The sequence below is a fragment of the Pelodiscus sinensis genome, chromosome 11 (assembly GCF_052426305.1).
Source record: "Pelodiscus sinensis isolate ZL-2025 chromosome 11, ASM5242630v1, whole genome shotgun sequence".
NCBI lineage: Eukaryota > Metazoa > Chordata > Testudines > Trionychidae > Pelodiscus > Pelodiscus sinensis.
This window is the reverse complement of record NC_143062.1, coordinates 33,161,789-33,183,582: the sequence shown is the minus strand read 5'-3', so window position 1 is coordinate 33,183,582 and position 21,794 is coordinate 33,161,789. Positions and strand designations below refer to the sequence as shown.

General features: G+C 43.5%; 1 protein-coding gene across 1 annotated transcript in view; it reads left to right on the top strand.

Moving 5' to 3' along the window:
- The window catches only part of LOC149523812 (uncharacterized), a 59,374-nt gene extending 38,923 nt beyond the window's left edge, over nucleotides 1–20,451 (top strand). Inside the window, 6 exon segments of the mRNA XM_089781365.1 lie at nucleotides 17,100–17,119; nucleotides 17,587–17,765; nucleotides 17,768–19,105; nucleotides 19,108–19,603; nucleotides 19,605–19,901; nucleotides 19,938–20,451. Coding sequence (XP_089637491.1) covers nucleotides 17,100–17,119; nucleotides 17,587–17,765; nucleotides 17,768–19,105; nucleotides 19,108–19,603; nucleotides 19,605–19,901; nucleotides 19,938–20,451 — 2,844 coding nt within the window.
- Nucleotides 20,452–21,794: the final 1,343 nt, after the last annotated feature.

The window sequence follows — 21,794 nt, the reverse complement described above, 5'->3', positions numbered from 1 at the left end:
CCCCGCTATTTCGAACTAGCAGGGTAATGTAGGCATACCGCAATTGCAAATGAAGCCCGGGATTTGAATTTCCCGGCCTTCATTTGCATAAGCGGGGCGCCGCCATTTTTAAATCCCCGCTCGTTCGAACCCAGACTGAACTCTGGGTCTCCAGTACTGCTGTGGGAGCAGGGGGGGTTTTGATACTGGAGAACAGCAGTAAAGTCTTGCCCACCCAAGGTAACACATGGAATGCTACATTAGATGCTGAGAGGGATAACACTGAACAACCTCATAAAGGTATTCAAAAGATTTGTGATCAATGGGACACAATCCTTTCTGAGTCCAAATCAGTATTGACATTTCATCTGAGTTTTCCATCAATTGCAGCCTAACTTCTCAATCTGATGCAGAAAGGCACTATTGAGTCAATGTTTTTGTTATTATTGACTCCATCACATCTGGTCTTACATGTTGATTTGAGTCACTGAGACCAATTTGCACCTTTTTTTGGATTCCTTTGGGAATTCAGAGAACTAAGTGATTGAGATCTATATTCAGAAGCTGAACAGTTTCAACAAAGCTACAACAAAATTTCAAGAGATCTCTGTGCTGAGATCATCTTCCTGAAATGTATGCATTCTACCAACTTTAAATCAGACTACAAGCCAAAAGAACTGCTTCAAGAAATAATCAATCTTGGCCTGTTCATTGTATTTCCTAGAATCACAATTGCATTACGTATTTTTGTCAGTCTCTCTGCATCAGTGGCTTCAAGTGAATGCACATTCAACGTGTTAAAACAAGTAAAGAACTATCATTGTTCGACAATGCGACAAGAGCATTTTAATGGGTTCACAATGCTTAACATTAACAGTGATGTTGCATGTAAATTAGATTTTTCTTCAATTATAAACAAGTTAGCACACAACAAAGCCAGAAAAGCATTCCTAAAATGAAGAGTTTTGCTTGCAGTGGAAATTCACAATTAAAGCTTCATTTTTAATATACATGCTATTGGTATAATGACTTAATTCTTAATAAATATGTCTCATGTTCATTTTCATATATTCTTTTGGTTTAAGTATGATCCTGTGAATGAGAAGTTAAATACGTTGAGGGCCTGGGGCTGAGGTTTCTAAACTCAAAGGGTATGTCTATATTGCATTTCTCTTCCGAGAGAGGAATGCAAATGCAGATAAGCAAAATTGCAAATAAAGCGCGGATTTGAATTTCCTGTGCTTCATTTGCAAAATAGCGTATTTTGAGAAAACAAACGTGGTCTCCGTGGGGTTATTTCGAGAAAAAACCCTTCCATACCCCAGTAAGGGTTATTTCGAAGGGAGGGTTTTTTCCCAAAATAACCCCATGGGGACTGTATTTGTTTTCTCGAAATACGCTATTTCAGAAAAGCGGCGGTCTGCAATTATGCAAATGAAGCACAGGAAATTCAAATCCGTACTTCATTTGCAATTTCGCTTGTCTGTATTTGCATTCCTCTCTCGGAGGAGGAATGCAATGTAGACATACCCAAAGTGGCCCAGGTCTCTGTCATTCTCTGAGAAGGCCTGCATGTACTTAGTACAAGGTACTATTATTAGCAAGGCTAAATAGCGTCTCTAGTTCAAACAAAACAAAGCCAAGGAGGATGGCAAAATGTAATTTATGTAGCTAGTCCAGAGATCATCAATGTTTATCACTGCCACAGAATTTTTATCTCCTACACACCTTGGTAACAGTTATAACAAATTGCCAGGCAACTGATCTAACAATTCTATTAATTGAAGATGCTCCATTTTGCATAGAGATAAAAGCTCTTTGAGATAAAACCGCACATGGCCCAACTAGGTTCATCTATCTACCATATCATAAGAAAACTTTACAACAGTTCATTCACCAACATGCGAAATTGTATTGATGTAGTTGTTATAATTCTGGATTATAGATGTTCTACTGGAACCACTCCTACACTGATTAGCAGATGAAACTGACAAATGAAGTACTCTCTGCATCAGAAGGTTGTGGAATTTAATGAAAATTAGATCTGAATCTGGAGCTAGTTCTGCTAGCACATTTCAGTGGTAACAGAGGATTAAATAACTATCTTCTGAAAAACCAAGCCAAAGCACAATCTTCCATTATCTACTGATTATTTTAGATATTAAAGATGATCTCGTGGATGCAAATCAGATGAGGGTACAACATATGTGGAATCTTCAACTCATTTCTTACATTTAATCCATGACAAGCTTTCTGATGGCACCAGTCTTCACATGTTTCAGAGGGTAGTCATGCTAGTCTGTTTCAGCAAAAACACAAGGAATCATGTGGCACTTTAAAGACTAATACATTTATTAAGGTATTAAAAAAATAAAAGCTTTTGTGATCTACAACTCACTACTCAGAAGAAAGAAAGAAAGAAAGAAAGAAAGAAAGAAAGAAAGAAAGAAAGAAAGAAAGAAAGAAAGAAAGAAAGAAAGAAAGAAAGAAAGAAAGAAAGAAAGAAAGAAAGAAAGAAAGAAAGAAAGAAAGAAAGAAAGAAAGAAAGAGAGACATCAATGCTAATTCAATCAGAACATATGTGGCTCATCTCCCAACAGTGGGAAGAAGGTGAGAATACTTGAATGAGAAATTACTTATTGTAATCCGAGAACCACTCCATGTAATCTTTACATGGGATCTCAGCAGGATGTGTGCATTTATTCAGACCTATTTTCAAAATGTTATTCAGCCAGTAGGTATGAGCTGCTTACTTAATGCAAGTGCATAGATAAGTAAATTTAGTCTTCTGGGAAACCCTCCTACAATAATACAACGAAGTTCAGTTTTGCTTTTGGTGCTTAGACACAATGCATGCTGTGAGACCACTCTGTTTGTTTAGACTACTACAGTTAAGAAAACATCTACATAAATCATCCACATTTTATAAGGCAAGATAAAACAGGAATGGCAAACAACACCTAGACTGTATGGCTATTTTGGCTAGGAATTTAAGAAAAACATATATCACAGTCTTCTACTAGAGATTGAAGTGATAGTCATAATCAAAATCAATTTGACTATCAAAGAATTAAAATTTTCCTTTCTGGGAGCCAAAGTTTCCCCAAATGCTGGTAGCTAAAAGCTAGTCACAAAATTAGCTTTATTAACATGGATCCTTACAATTAACAAAAGATACATGTTTTTGCTGTTATATATATTTTGGATTCTGTTTTTTCCACTCCAACTCATCTGATGAATTGGGTTTTACCCACAAAATCTCATGATCCTATATATTTAGCAAGGATGATGAATCTTGGAAGTTTGACAGGAAACATGGAAGAGAAAGAACTCATATGGAGTAAACAAGATTCTTCATTTGGCACAGTGCAATGATGTCTAACCATTGCTAACATGAGTTCACCCCTACTCTTTTTAGCACTAATGGGATCACTAGTGGAGAGACTATGCCACAGGCAGCCTGCAACCAATCTCTACTCCTTACACTGCTGACATCAGTAGCGCTAAATTGGATTTACTACAGTGGGAAAATTTTCCCTACTGCTGGTAAGGTTTTTGAGGCTGAGTATTTCCAGTATATTCAACACAATCCATAATGTTTTCAGATTTTCTGGAACATGATCAAAGTTGTACCAGTTTTATGGAGCTGTGATGTGGGAATAATTACAGCCCCTTTTGATGTTTTCCTAGTATAATTTTTTTTAATCTAAATGCCTAGGCAAGATTAGACTCCAAGAGGCAAATCAGGATTCAAAAGGTTAGTTTAGCCTAAACATTTAGCAAAAACAAACTGTCGCCACACCAAATTAACAGCTGTTTAAGCATCCACAATCTGCTAGGTGTATCCCCTTGCCCTAAAATGTTACAAATCTTAAATATAAACATTCATTATGCCCCTGCAAGCAGCTAGGGTTTTCAGGAGATAAAAGTCACAGTTAGTGCCTGAAGAATCCCAAGTGCCCTGAAATACCTTTGTCTATAACTTGCTTTTTCTAACCACTCCTGGGAAATAAGGTTGATGCCCAGTGTATATTGAAATCCACTAATTGCAAGTCTGAATCATTTGCATGCTTATTTCAGCTGTAACAAGCTCGCATTCATAAATTCATCTTAATGTCAGGTTTGCAGGGTGCTTTAAAGGTCACTCCATTATTGTCAATACCTATCCCCCTGGGCTAGCTAAAAAAGAAGTGGAATTCACTGCACTTTTAATGAGGCACTTATATATCTACATGGGATGATTCACCTTGACTCCTAGCAGTTCTCTTTTCATTCGTGCACAAGTTTATGCTGCAGTGGGGAAAAATATCACCGAAGGGTTTTTTTTCTATTTATGGTGTTTCATTTAGCATCATAAATGAAACTCCTCGCTGTCATCTGGGCAAAGGAGGAACTAAGGATGTTAAGTATCGAGTAAATGACTAGTTGTGTACTTGATACAATTTTTGTCAAGTACACGTTTAGTTGATAAGGGGCCGCTGTGGCTCTGCAATTTAAATGTAGTAGGAGCCAGGTGTGCAGGCAGCCCAGCTCCTGCTATATTTAAACTGCAGAGCCACAACAGGAGTAGGTCTGGGACCCAGAGTGAGTCCAGACTGCTGTGGCTATGCCTTTTAAATGTAGTAAGAGCCACTGCACATCTGCCTCCCCTGTTCCCCCGCACTGCGGATAGGGTTGCCAGGTGTCCAGTATTGACAGGCAGTCTGGCATTTTCACCTCCTGTCCAGTAAAAAAAAAATCAGAAAATACCAGACACCTAAATGTCCGGTATTTTCTGATTTTTTTTCCCCTACCAGGAGGTGAAAATATCGGACAACTGGCAACCCTACACACACTCAGCAACCGGCTCAGCGCCCAGGCTCCCTGCTTACCTGGTTTTGCAGGGAAGCTATCTTCTGGCTTGATCAGTAAAACAAGATGGCTACCAGCAAAAAGCTTCAAAGGCTTTTCTTAAAGGGGCCATGCTATTTTCTTTATAGCTCAACAACTTTGGTCTCCCCCCCCTTTTTTTTTTCTCCTCAACAGAAATTTTTTCCTCTGTGTTTTTTTTCGGGGGTGGGGGGAGTTTGGGGGGGCAGTGTTCAGTCTTTTTAGTTAAACCATCTGGCAACCCTAACTGTGGAGATGGTGCAGGAGGGAACCCAGCACTAGCTCCTGCTTCCCCCCCTTGCTGCCTCTGATATAAAGGCAGCAAGGGGAGTGGGGGAAATGTGAGTAGTCAACTATTTGACTACTCTTTTACATCCCAAGGAGAACATAGAAGCCCATAGAAGAAGAAGGTGAAAAATACAGGGCAGAAGAGGGAGTGCAGGAGAACACAACTCTGCATTAATGAGAATGCTGCTGCATCCACATCAATTACTCCTTGCCCAGTAGCAACGGTAAGAACAAAGAAGCTAATAGCGAGGTGTTTCGTCTGTACCCTGAGGATCACACTTCGACCCATATGAAGTCAGACAGGCCCATTCACTAGCTACAATTCAACTTCTGTTTTTTCACCTTAATCTCCTGAGAATAAAAAAAGGGGACATGCAACAATCTTCAGAATGATTGCTCCTCAGGGAGAAGGCTACACCTACCACTCAGCGCTGCTTGGACCATGCACGTGTACATTGTTGTGCATGCCCCAGAGAACTGTAAGAGACAGGCCATTGTCCAAGGAACAGAGCACAATGCATAATGCTGAGGACGAGGCATTTATCCCCGTCTTTGCCATTAACCCAGTTTGATGTTGGACACGATGCTTATTTCCTCAGTTCTTTAGATGTCCCCTTGAGAAAAATGAGTAAACGATATTCATTCATTTTTGTGAAGCATCTTGAGAGCCATACAGGAAAAGCACCACTCCGGTGATCACTCACCACAGAGCTGATCAACCAGAGCCTAAAATGCCCTCTGTCTGTGTTTTCCTTTGGAAAAGAGGAGGGTGAGAAAGTGACACTTTGTAGCCAAAAACAAATCAGAATAGACCAAGATAAAAACTGCAGGGCAAGGAATCAAAATGAGTTGAGCAGGAAGTGCACAATGGCATGCCAGCTCTAGCAAGCTATTCCTGTCATGCTGGGAGCTCTGTAGAGCAATTTGATCACATATCCTGAGGACACCATGTTACCCAATGAAACCTAATTGTGAAGGACGCCTGCTGGCCAAGCAGCTGATATTTTCTACGAACAACTATATTTCTTCACACAACTTTTAATTTCCCAGTATCCTGCTAACACAGGTGTTGACATTTTCCTTAAGTGCAATTAAATTCTCCCGGAAAGAGCAAATCTACCATGCAGACGGCAATTTGAATTGGAGCTTTGAGGGACTGCTTAGCCTGACCAGGTGAAATATTTTCCTTTAATGGCAAAATTGTTTCCTTTGAGTGTCCTCACTTTGCATCAAACAATATTAGGCCTCCCGTACGCAAATGCAGAGCCTTACAGTGCGACATAAAATGCTGAATGCAGCTCCTGTTTTTAACTTAAAGCCACGCATTTTATCCTTTCCCCTTTAATTTGAATAAACAGGACATTAGGCAGCCAACCACATTTTGAATGTTTATAATACAAAAATGAAAGGAATGGATAAAAACTGACCAGTAGGGATCAAGATGAGACCTATATAGAGACCCGATTAGCCCACATCTGCTGACTGGGGTTTCCTGAATCTTTTTCTGAAACATATGGGATGCTGGCCATGATCAGAAGCAGGTTACTAGATGGACTTTGGGACTAATAAAGTAATTTTTAGGCTCTTTTGTATATAGCGGGTGTATGCATGAAGCAGATTTAATACAGAGTCAAGTACATTTTACCACAATACATCACAGCAAGTCTACTTGTTATTGCAAGTGAAGAGTTAAACCTAGGTACAGGTCAGAATTAGGAACTGGAAACAAAGCAACATCTCCTGAGCCCAGCACTGAGCCTGTATTTAGAGCCTTGTAAGCCATCACAAACTCAGTGCGAGTTAAGTACATGTGTTACGCTGGGGTCAGGTTTGAAAACAGGCCAGTTGCTCAAGCTTGGATCAGGTTAGGTTGGCTCTGATCATCTCCTGCTGCTCATAGGGTCAGTCTGGTAAACTGCATGCCTGCTTCCTGCCAGCTCACTATGCTTCGATCACTGTGGAGTGAGTAGGCTGAAGACTTCTAGCACCTCTCCCTAGGACATGCAGCTGTCACCATGCCGACTGCACAGGGAGAAGCTGGGGTGCAGGAAGCCCTCCTCCCTGGCAGGCTGAGCCCCAAAGACAAGGCACTATTGCTAATACAGGTTCAGAGGGAAGTGTTAAGTTTCGTTCAGATCTGAAAACAACTTAGCAGTCATGGGTCCAGCTTTAAATTAGGCCCAAGCAGACCTCTGCCTCTAGGCAATTTAATTTTTTTCAAAAAAAAATTTCGCTGAAAAATGCAAGATATTTGCTAGTTGAAAAAAACCACAAATATGGCTGAATTTTCATTAATTATTTTGCTTGGGGAAAACATTGAAAATGTCAAAATTTTTCCTATTGGCATTTCCGACACAGAATATTTTGACTTTCCTTTTGGAAAGATTTCTCATTTCAGAAAGTTCCCTCTATTTTATTACCTCAAACTCCACATGAAACATTTTGTGTCAGATTCACCACAAATGTATCAACAAACCTGAATCAAAACTTTTGGGAAGGGAATCACCAACATTTTAAAAACATTTTCATTTTGGGTTGACTCAAAACTAGTTTTATTTTAGTTTTGACATGCCCAGGAACCAAATATGCAGTTATTTGTATTGATCTACTCCCGATTTGACCCCGTGCCCTCCCACCTGGAACACTTTGCTTCAAATTCTGGCATACTACTTGGCCAGAACCATATAGAGGAGGAAGGCGAGAGATAGACCAGGCCAATGAGAAGAGGCAGATCTCAATTTTTCTTTGCTCTACTTTACAGTGGCAAGGTGGTACTTTTCCAGCCCAAGCTGAGCAGACTAGAAAAGGGTGTTGAGACTCAGGGCACCTGAGTATTTTACAAACGCTAAAATATGCTGCTAAAAATTAGTTGTTTTGAAAATATGATCATGTTCGGGCTAAGGGGTAAATTGGCCTTGCACATGAACACCTTCTCAGACTGCAGCTGACTCAGGGTCATCCTTTGGATTCATGGGACCCTACAGAGTACAATTAAACTGGCATCTCAATGGCAGTCAGGCTGGGGAATGATGATTTTTTTAGATATGTGATTATATAATCTTCAGCAACACACCAATAAAATATTTTTAATGCAAATTTTAACCTACGCTCCTGCAGACTAACACCGTAAATTCAAGTATCAGAGGGGTAGCCGTGTTAGTCTGAATCTGCAAAAGTGGCGAGGAGTCCTGTGGCACCTTATAGACTAACTGAAGTGTTGGAGCATAAGCTTTCGTGGGCAAAGACCCACTTCGTCAGATCTAAGTATTCCTAAATGTACTCTCAGCACCCATGGATGTTCTGACGAAGTGGGTCTTTGCCCACGAAAGCTTATGTTCCAACTCTTAAGTTAGTCTATAAGGTGCCACAGGACTCCTCACCGCTTTTACAGTAAATTCAGAAACTGACAGTAGGTTTCTGGGATAAGAAAATGCCTATTAAATGGCTTCCATTGCCACTTGAATGACTCTTTTATAGACTCGGTGACCTGCTAATAGGTCTGGCAGGCTTTTTCACTTTTAAGTTAACTAGATCCTCTCTGGAGCCACAAACCAGGGATAGGAAGAGGCCAGTAAAACCCAGTGGTACCCCAAATTTTCAGGTGGCCTACATCACTCCATATTCTGGGCACGGGTAAGGATGGCCCTGAGCTAACTGGTCAGTGCTGAGAAACATTGACAGAGGGCAGCAGAGGGAAGCTTGCATTTACTACAGCTCCTCTTGTATGCAGACTCCATAACATCTGGACTGACACTTCTGGTTTCTGGAGAGGGGGAAAAATCAGAACAAATATCAAATTGATGGTGTAATGCTGCAAGCTGCCGAGTCCCTCTCAGAACATCCATGGGTGCTGAGAGTACATTTAGGAATACTCAGAACCTTGCAGGATTAGGTTCACAAAGTGCAATACTTACTTAGGGACTGAGAGCAAAAATGTATGGTCATTTTTATGAGCCGATTCCCACGCTAATCCTTCTCTTAGTCTCTTCAGACTGCCAAGATGCCAGCTACTTCCCAGACAAGAAATAGCAAGCCATGGGCCTAATGAGGCTCTGCTGTATGTGTCCAAGTTTTGTTTGTTTATTCTAGCTGAAATGTAGCACAAGATGGAGAACGTCTAAAAAACCAAACTTTCTGGGGCTTTAATTATGCTCACTCACAATGCATTAAGAATTAAAGAGAGAAGTGGCACTTGGGCTCCTGTACACTTTGGAACCCTACACTAGTAATTCACAAGTGGCAATAGAAGAAGGGGATATGTACTGTTCGTACACACCAATGCCTGAGAAAAGGGTTACAACATACCTAGAACTGTTTTTTAAAATGTCCCTTTCTTCTCTCACCCCACATGTGCAAACAATTGTGAACTCAGCAGATAACTTTTGCAGGGGATTTTGCATACAATTTGTGTATGATGTATCAGATTTAAAACCCTACTTAAGTAACTGTCTATACGGTGCCACAGGGCTCCTCGTCGCTTTTACAGTCACTGAGAGTCTGAAGTGGAAAGAAATAATGAATCTGTCAAAGCAATCCTGATCTTCACTTGGTGATAATCAACATAGCCCCATTGAAGTTACCAGAGCAACACTGACATCAGCTAAGGAACTGCTCCACTGTTATTTGAAAGCACACTTCTTACGAAATAGGTCTGCACAGCCCCAGATCAGTCTACTCTTTAAAGCTAGATTGACCAGACTGTATCTGTCAGGGCCGTGGAACAGCATTTCCCAAACTATGGGCCGCGGCCCGGGAAAAAAATACCGGGCCTCAGCATGGCTGGTGGCTGCCAGCATAGCCGGCCTTCGGCCGATTCGGCCCCGCGCCCCTGAACCCAGAAGTGCCGGCGAGTTACAGAGCTGGGGGCTCTGCTCCACCACTATGTGGAGCTGGGTCTCTCCCCCGGCTCTGCCTGGGGCGGGCCCAGGCCCCGGCCCCCACACGCGTCCTCCCACCCTGCCCCCAGAGCGTCCCCACCGTGCACGGCTCCTCCTCACCGTCTGCTGCTGCCCATGTGCGGCGTTGCATGTGGGTGGGGAGGACGCCCGGGCATGATGTGACATCATGGCCCGGGATTTTAAAACTCTTCGGAGGCACGTGCCGGGGCCACGCTGCCTTCGGGTTCAGCCTCCGGGGCCTGAGCGCGGCCTCCGGCCCCGCAATGTAGAAGGCAGAAGGTAGGGAACGGGCTTGGGCGGAGGCGGCAGCGGCAGCAGGGGGGGGAGGCACCAAGGGACAGGGTGCAGGAGAGAGAGACAAATGCCAGGGAGCCAAGTGCAGACAATGAGGGAAAGGGCAGGAGGGGAGGTGTCAGTGGGAGGAGAACAGGGTGATGCTGGGAGAGGAAAGGAGAGGGGAAGGGCATTGGAGGCTGGAGGAGGAGGTGTTGGGAGAAGGCTTGAAAGAAGGGGTGGGCATGAGGAAGGCCAGGATGGAGCAAGTCATGTGTGAGGGCACAGGGGGCAGGAGGAGAATGGGGCAGAGAGTGGTGAGGGGGTGGGTATTAGGGAAAAAGAGGGAAAAGGGAGCAGGGGCAGTAAGGGAAGGGGGAGGCACCAGGAGGGTGCAGGGCTAAGGGAAGGTGCAGGTGCCAGGGGATTCTGGGGTGAGGAGGTGGGGAGAGCTGGCCACTGGAAGCAGCACTGGATGGGGGAATCGGGGCAGGCTGGGGAGATTGGGAGGCCGGTGGAAGCAGGGCTGCCAGGGAGTGCAAGGTTGGGGGCAGGGAGCTGGCTGGGGAAGATGGGGGGGGGGGAGATAAGCAGCCGCCGGAAGGAGGGCTGGACGCGGGCAGCGGGGCTGGCCAAGGGAGATTGGGAGAAGCGGGGGAGAACTGGCTGCCCAGGAGAGAGTTGGGGGAAGTGGGGCTGGCCAGAGGCGCAGCGGGGGGAGCAAGGGGGAAGAATGAATAGGCCTGAGGGGAGTGGGACTGACCTGGCCATATGTAGATCTTGGGGCGCTGCCCCCATTTCCCCCCCGCAAAGCACAAAGCATGAGTTAGTCTGGCCTGGGGATTCTATTGTCCCCCCGCTCCCCCCCCCCCCACACGCACACCCCTCGAGTAGTTGCGAACAGTTTGGCTGGTAGACACACTCATGCAGCCTGAGCACATTTACCAGCCAGGCAATTCGAAACTACAAACTGATACATCTAGTAATAATACAACTTACCTAATGAGAAAATACCAGACATGTTATACATCTGGTATTTTCTCAGTTTGTTTTGTATGCGTTTATATTTTTGGGCTGCAAAAAGCAGTATTGAAAAAAAAGGGTTCCAACTAAAGTAAAATGTTTGGGAAACCCTGGTCTAACCAGTCTTACAGTCCATTTATCCAATCCATATTCCTTAACTTGCTGGCAAGAATATTGTGGGTGATCATATCAAAACCTTTGCTAAAGCTGGCACTGGGGTTTTTGGGAGGACCCAAACCAACTTATTTGAATATTCATCATTTGATTAATGAATATGCAAATGAACATTACTGGTCCTCCAAAAGTTCGTGAATGGATTTACTGGTCCCCGTGTCAAAAAGTTTGGGAACCCCTGCTGCAGAAGATGGATCACACGACATCACCAGAAAAACCCATCTGTCACAGTAGGCAGAGTATATGCTACAGCAGCACAGAAGCAGTTCTTAGGTGCAGGAAGTAGAGGTGCCTTTATTTACTTTATATTCCCTATTTTCCATTTCACTGTGTTAGCTATCTGTGTTTCTGGATGAGATGTAAAAAGAGGTCCTGATTTATTGTAGTTATCTTTGACTCTCCCACAGCACTTCATGCCAGAGTTAATCCTGGTGTCCTTGCCAAATTCCAGCTTGGGTAACTGCATTCTGCCAAACTACACTCTGTGTGTAGTTTTGATTCTATAGGGTTCATCAACACTTCCCATCAAACTGTATCTTAGCAATGATGCGAGCTATGGAATAGCTGCCAATTTGACCCAAGAAGTGGCTGCATTCCATTCAGTCAAAAGGAGTTGTGCTGCTTATGCAACAGCCAAACGTGACCCTAGATTTGTACCACTCTTTGTGATGAAAGATTGCATAACAAGCTAAGATTATTATTAAATCACTTTTTATTTTCCTTTTCATTGCATTTTTTTCAGGAGACAGGCTGCTTCCAGGGCACATACCACACCCCTGCTCTGAGGAATTCTTTATGTCCATAGACAGCCTATTGCAATAAAAGTTTAACTTTTATAACATCTGGCTAAAGTTGTCTTGACAGTGCCCCTTTCATATATGATAATACTTATTTATCAATTATTATTTTATAATCCCAAAAGGTGTGATTAGCCCATAATGTTAAACATGTCAAGAGGCATTTTTCTAGCAGAAATGGCACGTTTAGACTTCTGTTAAGCCTGTCATAGCCATTCAAAGCAGGCTCACTTTGATTTGCATACAAGGAGATCTTCTAAACAATAATTAAAATTCAAACCCAATCGCTTTTTTCAAGATATACGGCTGTTGTTGAAACTTGTAACAGAGCACTCACCTCACACGAGCACCCTCTGGTGGAGTGAGTGCATGCCTGCTGTTTTTCCTCTTGTGGTGCCCCCTGTTGGCTGCTATGCTTGCCTGGTGGGTCTTCTGTGACTCTGCCCTTTGGCCAACTCACACACAATTCATGTGCAAAACAAAACAAATCCCTTCCAGCATATACAGTGCAATCAGGTCTATCTCAAAGCCCTCAATATTCTCCTATACCCCAACACAGGCTCAGTCCTTTAATGGTCCAGCAGGTCCCATCATAGTCCCCTTCAGTTGGCAATACTGCTATAGTCCTTCCTAGGCCCGGTCATTAGCCAGTATGTACATCAGGGACCATCATAGAACCCTTAGTTGGGGTCAGGCTAGCTTGCTACATTCCTGCTCTGTAAAACACTGAACCTAGTGTTTCTTCACTGGAGACTCTTTGCCTTCCCTTGAGTCCTCAGTGACCCCAGTTCTCCAGCTAAGCCACTCCCCCTGAACTCAGTTTATAGTCCTCAGCTCACTCAATGAGTCAGTCTCAGTCCAATCCTCTTTCAGGGTTTTATTCAAGTCCAACAATCAGTTCCTTCCTTGGGCCTGTTTCAATGTCTTTTCTTAAAGCTTAATTTCCCTAGTAGTTGGGGGGGGGAGAAGGGGACATGTACTCACCCACTATCCTGGGCCCCAGCCCAGGGACTCTTCAAGTAGCAGCCTTGTGCCACATCCTTCTAACTAGCTGCATTTCCCTGGTCCATTTCCCTGCAGCCCTTATTTTCAAATCTCAGCAACCAGCCAGGAGAACCTTTCTCTGCCCATAACTATTTGCCTAGTCCCAGCAGTCAGCCAGGAGCCCCTTTCTTGTTTTCCTGGTCTCTGTCAGCAAAATGAACTACCCTGCAGATCCTTTTATTTATGCCTTCTGGGCCCTGATTGGCTGCTTCCCATGCAGCCTCTTTCTGACTGGATGCACACCATGCAGCCACTTTTGGCAGGTTGTAGGACTCTCCTTTTCTGCTCTTTCTGGAATGGGGTGTGGTAAGATAACAAGACTTCCAGCAAGGGAACCTGTGGGCCTAAAACACCCCATCACAGAGCCCCAAAAACTTTCCTTTAAAAACAGGGTATTTATTAGTGAGGTGGCATAGGTACTCCTGGGAAATTCTGTGACACTGTGTGTGCACATAAGTAACGAGCCTCGTGTATTTTTTAAGTTTTTGTGCAGAAAACTCAGATGGCATGTTGCTGCAGTTCTGCCTTTTTCCCACCAGAGGGTGCTGTGGTGCCAGAACAGAGCAGCTGCCCCCAGCTAGCTAGGGAAGAGAAAGAGCCTACAGAGCCTTCTTCACTGGGCCTGTTGGGCCAGGTCAGGGAACAAGGGCTATGAGGAGATAGTGTAGAGTTGCTGGAGGGTCAGAACTGGGCTCCATATGGTTAGTGCGGGAGGACAGACTGGGGTAGGGGCTGACTGGGAGTGGAGGCACAGGGGAGAGGGAGATGCAGAGCTACAGAGGGAAAGGAAGTAGCTGAGTGTAAGCACAGAGAAACATGGTGACAGAGGGCGGGGTGCAGGGTGACATGGGGATGGGGGAATAGGTGTGTGAGTGGAGGTGGAGGGACACATATGGACAGGGTGTGCAAGAACATATGGGGGTGCAGGGGCACATGGGGACAAGAGCAGATGTCTTTATATAGCTATGTACCTAATTGAATGGGAGAAGCTAGGGTTAGCCAGGGCATGCATGACCCCACCCCAATCTGTTCCATATTTTTCCCACCAACACTCCATGTTCACACCTAGGCTCCTTCCCAGATATGGCTTCCCCCTCTCCTTCAGCTTCTTCATTACCTCTGGCTCCTTCTAGCCTTTGCACTGCTGCTGAGGGGTGCAGGAAATACAGTTGTATATTGCTGTTTAAATGAATTATTACTTAGAGTTCTGTATTAATATGCCTAATAAGGGATCTATTTATCAAAAAACACATTCTGAATATTTTCTATTGTCTGTATTGTTACAGACATTCTTGCTGACAGGTATTTTGAAATAAATGACCAAAACTAATTGAAACTGGTGTGATTATATTGCATAATTTTAACAAATTAAACATGTAGAATTTTGCAAAATTTGAAAATATTGTGTGCATAATTTTTTTTTTTTTTGGCATATAATTCCCCAGAGTAGATAGGGAGAGAAAATATCACATTTCATATTTTTCTATGTAATAGATCATCATATGCAGTGGGGTTGGCACTAAGAAATGGAAACATTTATTCTGAGAAATATCACTGTTTTTTATTACTCCAATATCCCTCCTCAGTGAATAAACTTTCCAACGTTTTCCCAAAGTTAAATTAGTGCAGATGTGGTTACTGAACCATCCACTCATTTCAATCATATTAGGTCAGATCATTAGCTGGTGTAAAGCAGCATAGTTCCACTGATGTCAGTGGAGTGAGTTTAGATCAACTAAGAATCTAGTCTGTTCATCTGAATTCCAGAGATAACCTCATCTCTTACTAGCTACCATGACAGCATTTCTCACTGGGGTATGCCTGGGTTCCCAAATCAGATCCATTACTTGAAAGCTCTAATTTCTTACAGCTAATGTACCTCAATTCTGTAATGTTTCCATTTTGTCAATATCATTTCCAACAATCTACCACTAGGATTTCAGGAGATGGACTAGGCAGGCATCTCAGAGGGTTAGAATATACAACAAAGTCAGAAACAGAAAAAAAAAAAGAATTTAGCAAAACAGATTAAAATGGCAGTAAACAAATTAATTAGAATGTTATGAATTCTTTATTACCCATTTCTAGCATCAAATCGTAATGAGTCACAACTACCACCAGGTGGTAAGCTACCAAAAATAGAAATAAGAGCAATCTGTAACTGTGATTTATTTATCAGATGACTTGGAATAAGTTATTTCAAACTTACCAAATATCTACCATAAAGATCAAGGGCCAGATGCTGCTCTCATTGAAGTCAATGGGAGTTTTGCCTCTGATTTCAGCTGGATGAAATCTAGACACAAAATGCTGGTTGTGCTTTTAGGGTGAAATTAACTCCTATACAGTCAGATTACACAGACAAAGTGTAAATCCTCATAAAACTATTTGGTTTAGCAGTGATCACTAAAATCAACAATAAACGTGAGAGGTGAATCAGCATACTGTGGATCTTTTGCGTGGTGGTGAATTTCACCATTAAAGAATCTTTCTGTTAAATGATAAAGCACAAAGATTACTGTGGCAAAGGCATTTCAAAGGAAAAACTCTAAGCAGTAAAACGAGAGTAAATACGGTGCATTTGGCTTTACTTCTATTCCAAGAGCAGTAAAACTTCTTGTAAGTTGTTTCCCTTCTAATTAGTGGAAGCTATACAGAAATAAAAATCTTTATTTCAGCCATTCCTGCACATGGTGGAAAACAGGTACTCTGCAACATTATTTTTCCACTAGTTTCCAAAATAATGAAAATGACCAGAAAAGCAGCAAATTGGTGCTGAAATAGACAAACTGCCCTCTATAATATACCAATACAACATCAACACTCCCTGGAATGGATATTTAAAAAAAATCTTCAGATGTGGTCAGAACGACGCCATTATTCCAGTGAATAATTTGTGTCAGAGAATTACTGATTCCTAAACTATGAATGGAGAAAATCCCAACCGATATCCCTCTCTGGACCTTAAAACAAGCAGCCATTTTATTGACATTCCTGGTTGTTGCTGTAGTAGAACATAGAAGAAAGACCCATATCACACAGCATTAAGGCTATGTCTACACTACAGAGTTTTTTGCAGAAAAACAGCCATTTTTCCGCAAAAACTTGCAGAGCATCCACACCTCAAGTGCATTTTTGCACAAGTAAATTGAAAGATCAGAAGGGTTTTTGCGCAATTGATAATCCTCATTCTACGAGGAAGAATGCCTTTTTGCGCAAGAGTACTTGTGCAAAAAGGCATGTGTGGATGCGTAAGAAGGGTTTTTTGCACAAGAAGAGGGAAGAGGAAAAAGCACAGGTTCCCTGGTGGCCATTCTGTCCATAGCAATCATTGCTTACTTGTGGGAGAGCATCCAGGCAGTCTGGATGCTTTTTGTGCAAAAGCGCATCGCTTTTGCAGTGTGGACGTACTCCTGCACAAGTAGTTTTTGTGGAAGATCGCTTCCAAAAAAAGCTTCTTGCACAAGATGCCTGCAGTGTAGATGTAGCCTAAATGTCACCCTATAAATGGTCTGTACTTGTGCCTAAGATACCATGGAAATCAGTCAGGAATGATGAAGTGTTACCTAACTCTCAGTGATGCTGAAGGAAAATCCAAGTGTTATCAATGGAAAAATAGACTCTGTGTGCTATGGCTCTAGGATTTAATTCTCCACTACACCTTGGGTAGTCACTAAAACCTGTGTAGTGTGAGAGCAAAATGGACAGAAAATCCAACCATATGATTTAATAACAATTTACACCCATTTTGTAGAGATGGAACAACTCCATGAGGTATAAGGCAAGCAAGAATCAGGTCCTGTATGATTAAATCTCTAACATTCCTGGGTGGATCCAGATGGTTTCCTTCATGTTCAAAGAACCTACTTCTCACAGCACACAAATAGGCTTGAAAAATCAAACGTTGGAATGTCACCAACTGGGAGAGAGTGTTGGTTCCCCGCTGCCAGCCAGTGAGGGATTGTGCTTTTAACATTTTAAGGCAGCTTGATTAACATTTCAGATTACGGATCCACTTATACACATACAACTCCACCGTTGCCTGGTCCCAAGTCCAGGATGTGAAAGGAGGAGGGTTGTACGTCGGGCTAGCAACCCACTACATAAAAAACTCTTGCTACAGAAACGTCAACGAAAACTTTAAAAAGCCATCAAAGGGATGATCAGCTGAGGATCGAGGCAGCAACACCTAGCATGATGAGCAGAGATGAAAGCCAAAGGAAGTTTCTGCTCTGATACAGGCCCCATGCGAGACCCAAGCAACAAGTGAGAGTGGAAGCATGGAACATAAGAACCATGTACAAGACCGGGAAAACAGCACAGGTGGTGAGAGAAATGTCCAGGTACAAGATCAATATTTTGGGCATTAGTGAAATGGGATGGACTGACTCAGGGATGCTAACACTTGGTTCAGGGGAGACTGTTACTCTGGAAGGTCAGATGGACAACATCAAGAAGGGGTTGGCATCATCATGGATATTCAGGATAAGAAAAGCCTTCTGGGATGGGAACCAGTCCACTCCTGTATCATCAGAGCAAGATTCTTTTCCAGCTATGCCAAAACCACCATTATTCAATGCTATGCACTCACCGAACAAGCTACAGAGGAGGAGAAGGACTTATTCTATAGCAACCTACAAGAGCAGATAGACAAGACACCTCACCACGATGTTTTGATCGTAATGGGGGATCTGAATGCAAAAGTCGGGTTGGATAATGAAGGCTACAAATCCTGCATGGGCCCAGAGGATGTCAGCGAAAGAAACGATAATGGACAGCATTTTGTAGATTTGTGCCTGGAGAATGGTCTGGTGATAGGAGGCAAAACTGTCTTTCAACATAAGACAATACATAAGTTGACCTGGATATCTCCAGAAAGAAGGACTTGTAACCAAATTGATCACATTGCTATCAACCAGAAGTGGAGAAGATCCATGAGAGATGTCCGAGCGCTGAGAGGAGCAGATGCCAACAGCGATCATCATCTTCTTCTTTGCAAGCTGCAGCTCAAACTGAAACGGCTGAAAAGGACAGACAGAAAGACTGGTGGCCAGCTCTTTGACTCCAGTAGACTAAAACATTCAACAGTGAAGATCCAGTTCACTCTAGAGCTGTCCAACAGATTCAGCCTGCTCGAAGACCTGATAGCAGATGATATTAATATCCACTGTGAGGAGATCCAGAAGGTATACCTGGAAACCAGCAAGATTGTACTGGGGTACAAGAAGAAACAGAGAAGGGAGTGGATTTCAGATGCTACATGGCAGCTCACTGAGAACAGAAAGGCGGTTAAACAGTGCACACTTGCAGGCAGTGACAAAGATAAAATAATAGCTGTACAGGTCTACAGAGACCTAAAAGTTGCAGTGAAAAGAAGTGTACGAAGAGATAAGAGAGCGTATGTGGACAATATTGCCACGGAGGCCCAGACAGCAGTAAAGAGAGGTGATACTAGGACAGTGTACAAGATCACCAAGACTCTTATAGGAGACTTTACCAACAAGTCTACTGTAGTAAGAGACAAGAACGGGAAAATGCTGGTGACAGCAAAAGAACAGCTCAGCAGGTGGACGGAACACTTCAGGGAGACTCTCAATAGACCAGACCCAGAGGAAGAGGCTGACATTAGAAGTATGAACCTCCAAGTAGACATGGAATGTGGGGACATCAGTGAGCTGGAGATAGCAGATGCTATCAAACAGATGAAGGGCAACAGAGTGCCCGGGGAAGACCAGATCACTGCTGAAATGCTAAAGGCAGACCACAAGATCTGAAGGGTCTCTTCAACAGGGTCTGGGAAGAAGAGAGGGTACCGGAGGCCTGGAAGAAGGGCATCATTGTGAAGTTACCGAAAAAAGGCGATCTGTCCATCTGTGGGAATTGGAGAGGCATTAATCTTCTGTCTGTGCCAGGAAAGATTTTCTGTAAAGTCCTGCTACAGAGAATGTGAAAGGGCATTGAGAAAATCCTCAGGAAAGAACAGGCTGGCTTCAGAAGTGGAAGGTCGTGCATGGACCAGATCTTCATCCTACACACCGTAGTGGAGCAGTCAATAGAGTGGAACTCTTCGCTCTACATTAACTTCATTGATTTTGAGAAGGCATTTGATAGCATCCACCACCCCTCACTCTGGAGGATTCTACAAGCGTACGGGTTCCCTGAGAAGGTCATTAACATCCTGAAGGACCTGTACTCTGAGAATCAATGCTGTGTGCGACATGAAGGACAGCAGAGTGACTGGTTTCACGTGAAGACGGGTCAGACAGGGCTGTGTAATCTCACCTGTTATCTTCCTTGTGGTCATCAACTCGGTGATGTGCAGAGCCACTGAGGGCAGATCAAGGGGAGTGCTATGGGGACCGACTGCTCGGCTTGAGGACTGCGACTTTGCAGATGACCTGGCACTTCTCGCGCATGATCAGCAGGACATCCAAGAAAAGGCCAACATTGTTGACCAGACAGCCAGAAGTGTTGGGCTCAAAATTCACCCCGGCAAGTCCAAAGTGATGAAACTGAGGAAAACTAACACCGATAAAACCACCGTCATGGATGAAGAGTGAGAGGAAGTAAATGACTTCAGGAATCTTGGCAGTTACATCTCGGCAGACAGCAACATCGACAAAGAGATCTCCGCTAGAATTGCCCTGGCAGCGCAAGCCTTCCAAAAGCTTAACAACATTTGGAAGTCGTCACTGTTCCAGACCAGGACTAAACTGAAGATCTATAGGTCAAATGTGCGCTCAGTCCTGCTGTATGCCGTAGAGACTTGGAGGACTAACAAGAAGATTGAGAGCAAACTCAGAGGCTTTGAAGGATGGTGCCTTCATCATATCCTTAGAGTCCGTTGGGAACAGCATGTTACCAACAAGGAGATAAGCCAACACACTAGCACCAACAACGTTGTGGACGAGATCAAGCAGAGACGCTGGAGATGGCTGGGGCATGTCCTTCGGATGAGCAAAACAAGACTCCCTCATATGGCACTCAGATGGACTCCACCTGGAAAGCATAAAAGAGGGAGGCCGTTGGGCACCTGGAGGAGGACTGTGGAGGAGGACATGAAAAGGAAGGGCACGACCAGGGAAGAAGTCAGCCAGCTTTCTTAGGACTGTGAAGGCTGGAAAAGATTCGTTGGCGCCTTACACTTATGGCATTTTCTTTAATGAGAATCAGATTTAATGGGCCTTAGTCCAATTCTCAATGGACAGCTGTTCAAATCTCAAACAGTCCCTACAATGGATGTTAATTGGCATACTCAGAGGTTCAAAGTCTGTTGTTAATATTTAAGCTTCATCGTGACTCAGGCCCAACTTATTTGGAGAGTTTGGCTTGGGTGTCTATACCGCCTGCCTAGCTGAAATTCTTCCCTTCTGCCAGCTCAGCACAAGGCTAGACACCCCCAAAAGTCCAATGGAGGCCTTCAAAATAAGGCCTAAGTGGGATCTCTACGGTGCACCTTCTGTACTGGCGTGAAAGCTGCCCTGCCAATTTCTTTGGTTAATTCAAATCCCAACTTACAGCAAAAATGCTAATTGCATTTTTCTTTTCTTCCAGCTCTTCTGTTGTCAGCTAGTAATGACACTCACCGCTCTGCTGCTGGTATGATCATGGTAAAGTCCTTAGATACATGTGAAAGGCGATACACAGAATAAATCAAGGGAAATTAATCAGAATTCTAGCAAAGAGATGTTGCCAGACCAAAGCATGTGCCATGTTCAGCATGTGCTTTTTAGTGTGCACGGAAGAAGAGATCAAACGACTTATTAAGGAAATGTCACTGGCACTAGGACAACAGAGCCACTTTGCTAATGGAGAGACAAAGCCAAATGGGGCCAAGCCAAGCCTTTCTCTCACTTCTATTTTCATTATGCTGCATGTCTGATATGTAATGAAATCATTTGGTCCCATGAATGCGCGTAGAGTGCAGCAACTGCCCTTTAGAATTCTTATTTCTATTCCAATAGCATGTAGGAGCACTGGTCATGGGTCAGGACCTCATTGTGCTAAGTGTTGTATGAAGAGATTGCAAACTGCTTGGGGCAGGGATTGTCCTTTTGCTCTCACTATGAAAAAAGTAACAACAGTTAAGCCCAGACAGGCAGGCGAGTACAAAGGAACAATAAGAGAATATTGGTCCGCATTATACACTGTGGTCTCAGTACACCAGCAGCCTGTTAAGTTTTTTTGTGGGCTTCACTGCAAAGCAAAGATCTGAAGGGGGAATAATAGGTTTCACTGGTCAAAGCCAGACAGAAAATATTGATATTGTTTGCCTGAGGCAACCCAAGAGAGGCTAGACTTACGAAGCCAGTTTCAGGAAAGCTGTAAATTTTAACTTTCCCCATTAGCAAAAGCCCTTTCCTCCTGGGAGAAGGTCCAGATTGTGTCTTGGTAGGAAAAGGGGGCAGCTTTAATATCAGCCAGTGCCCTCTAGGAACTGAGCTGGAGG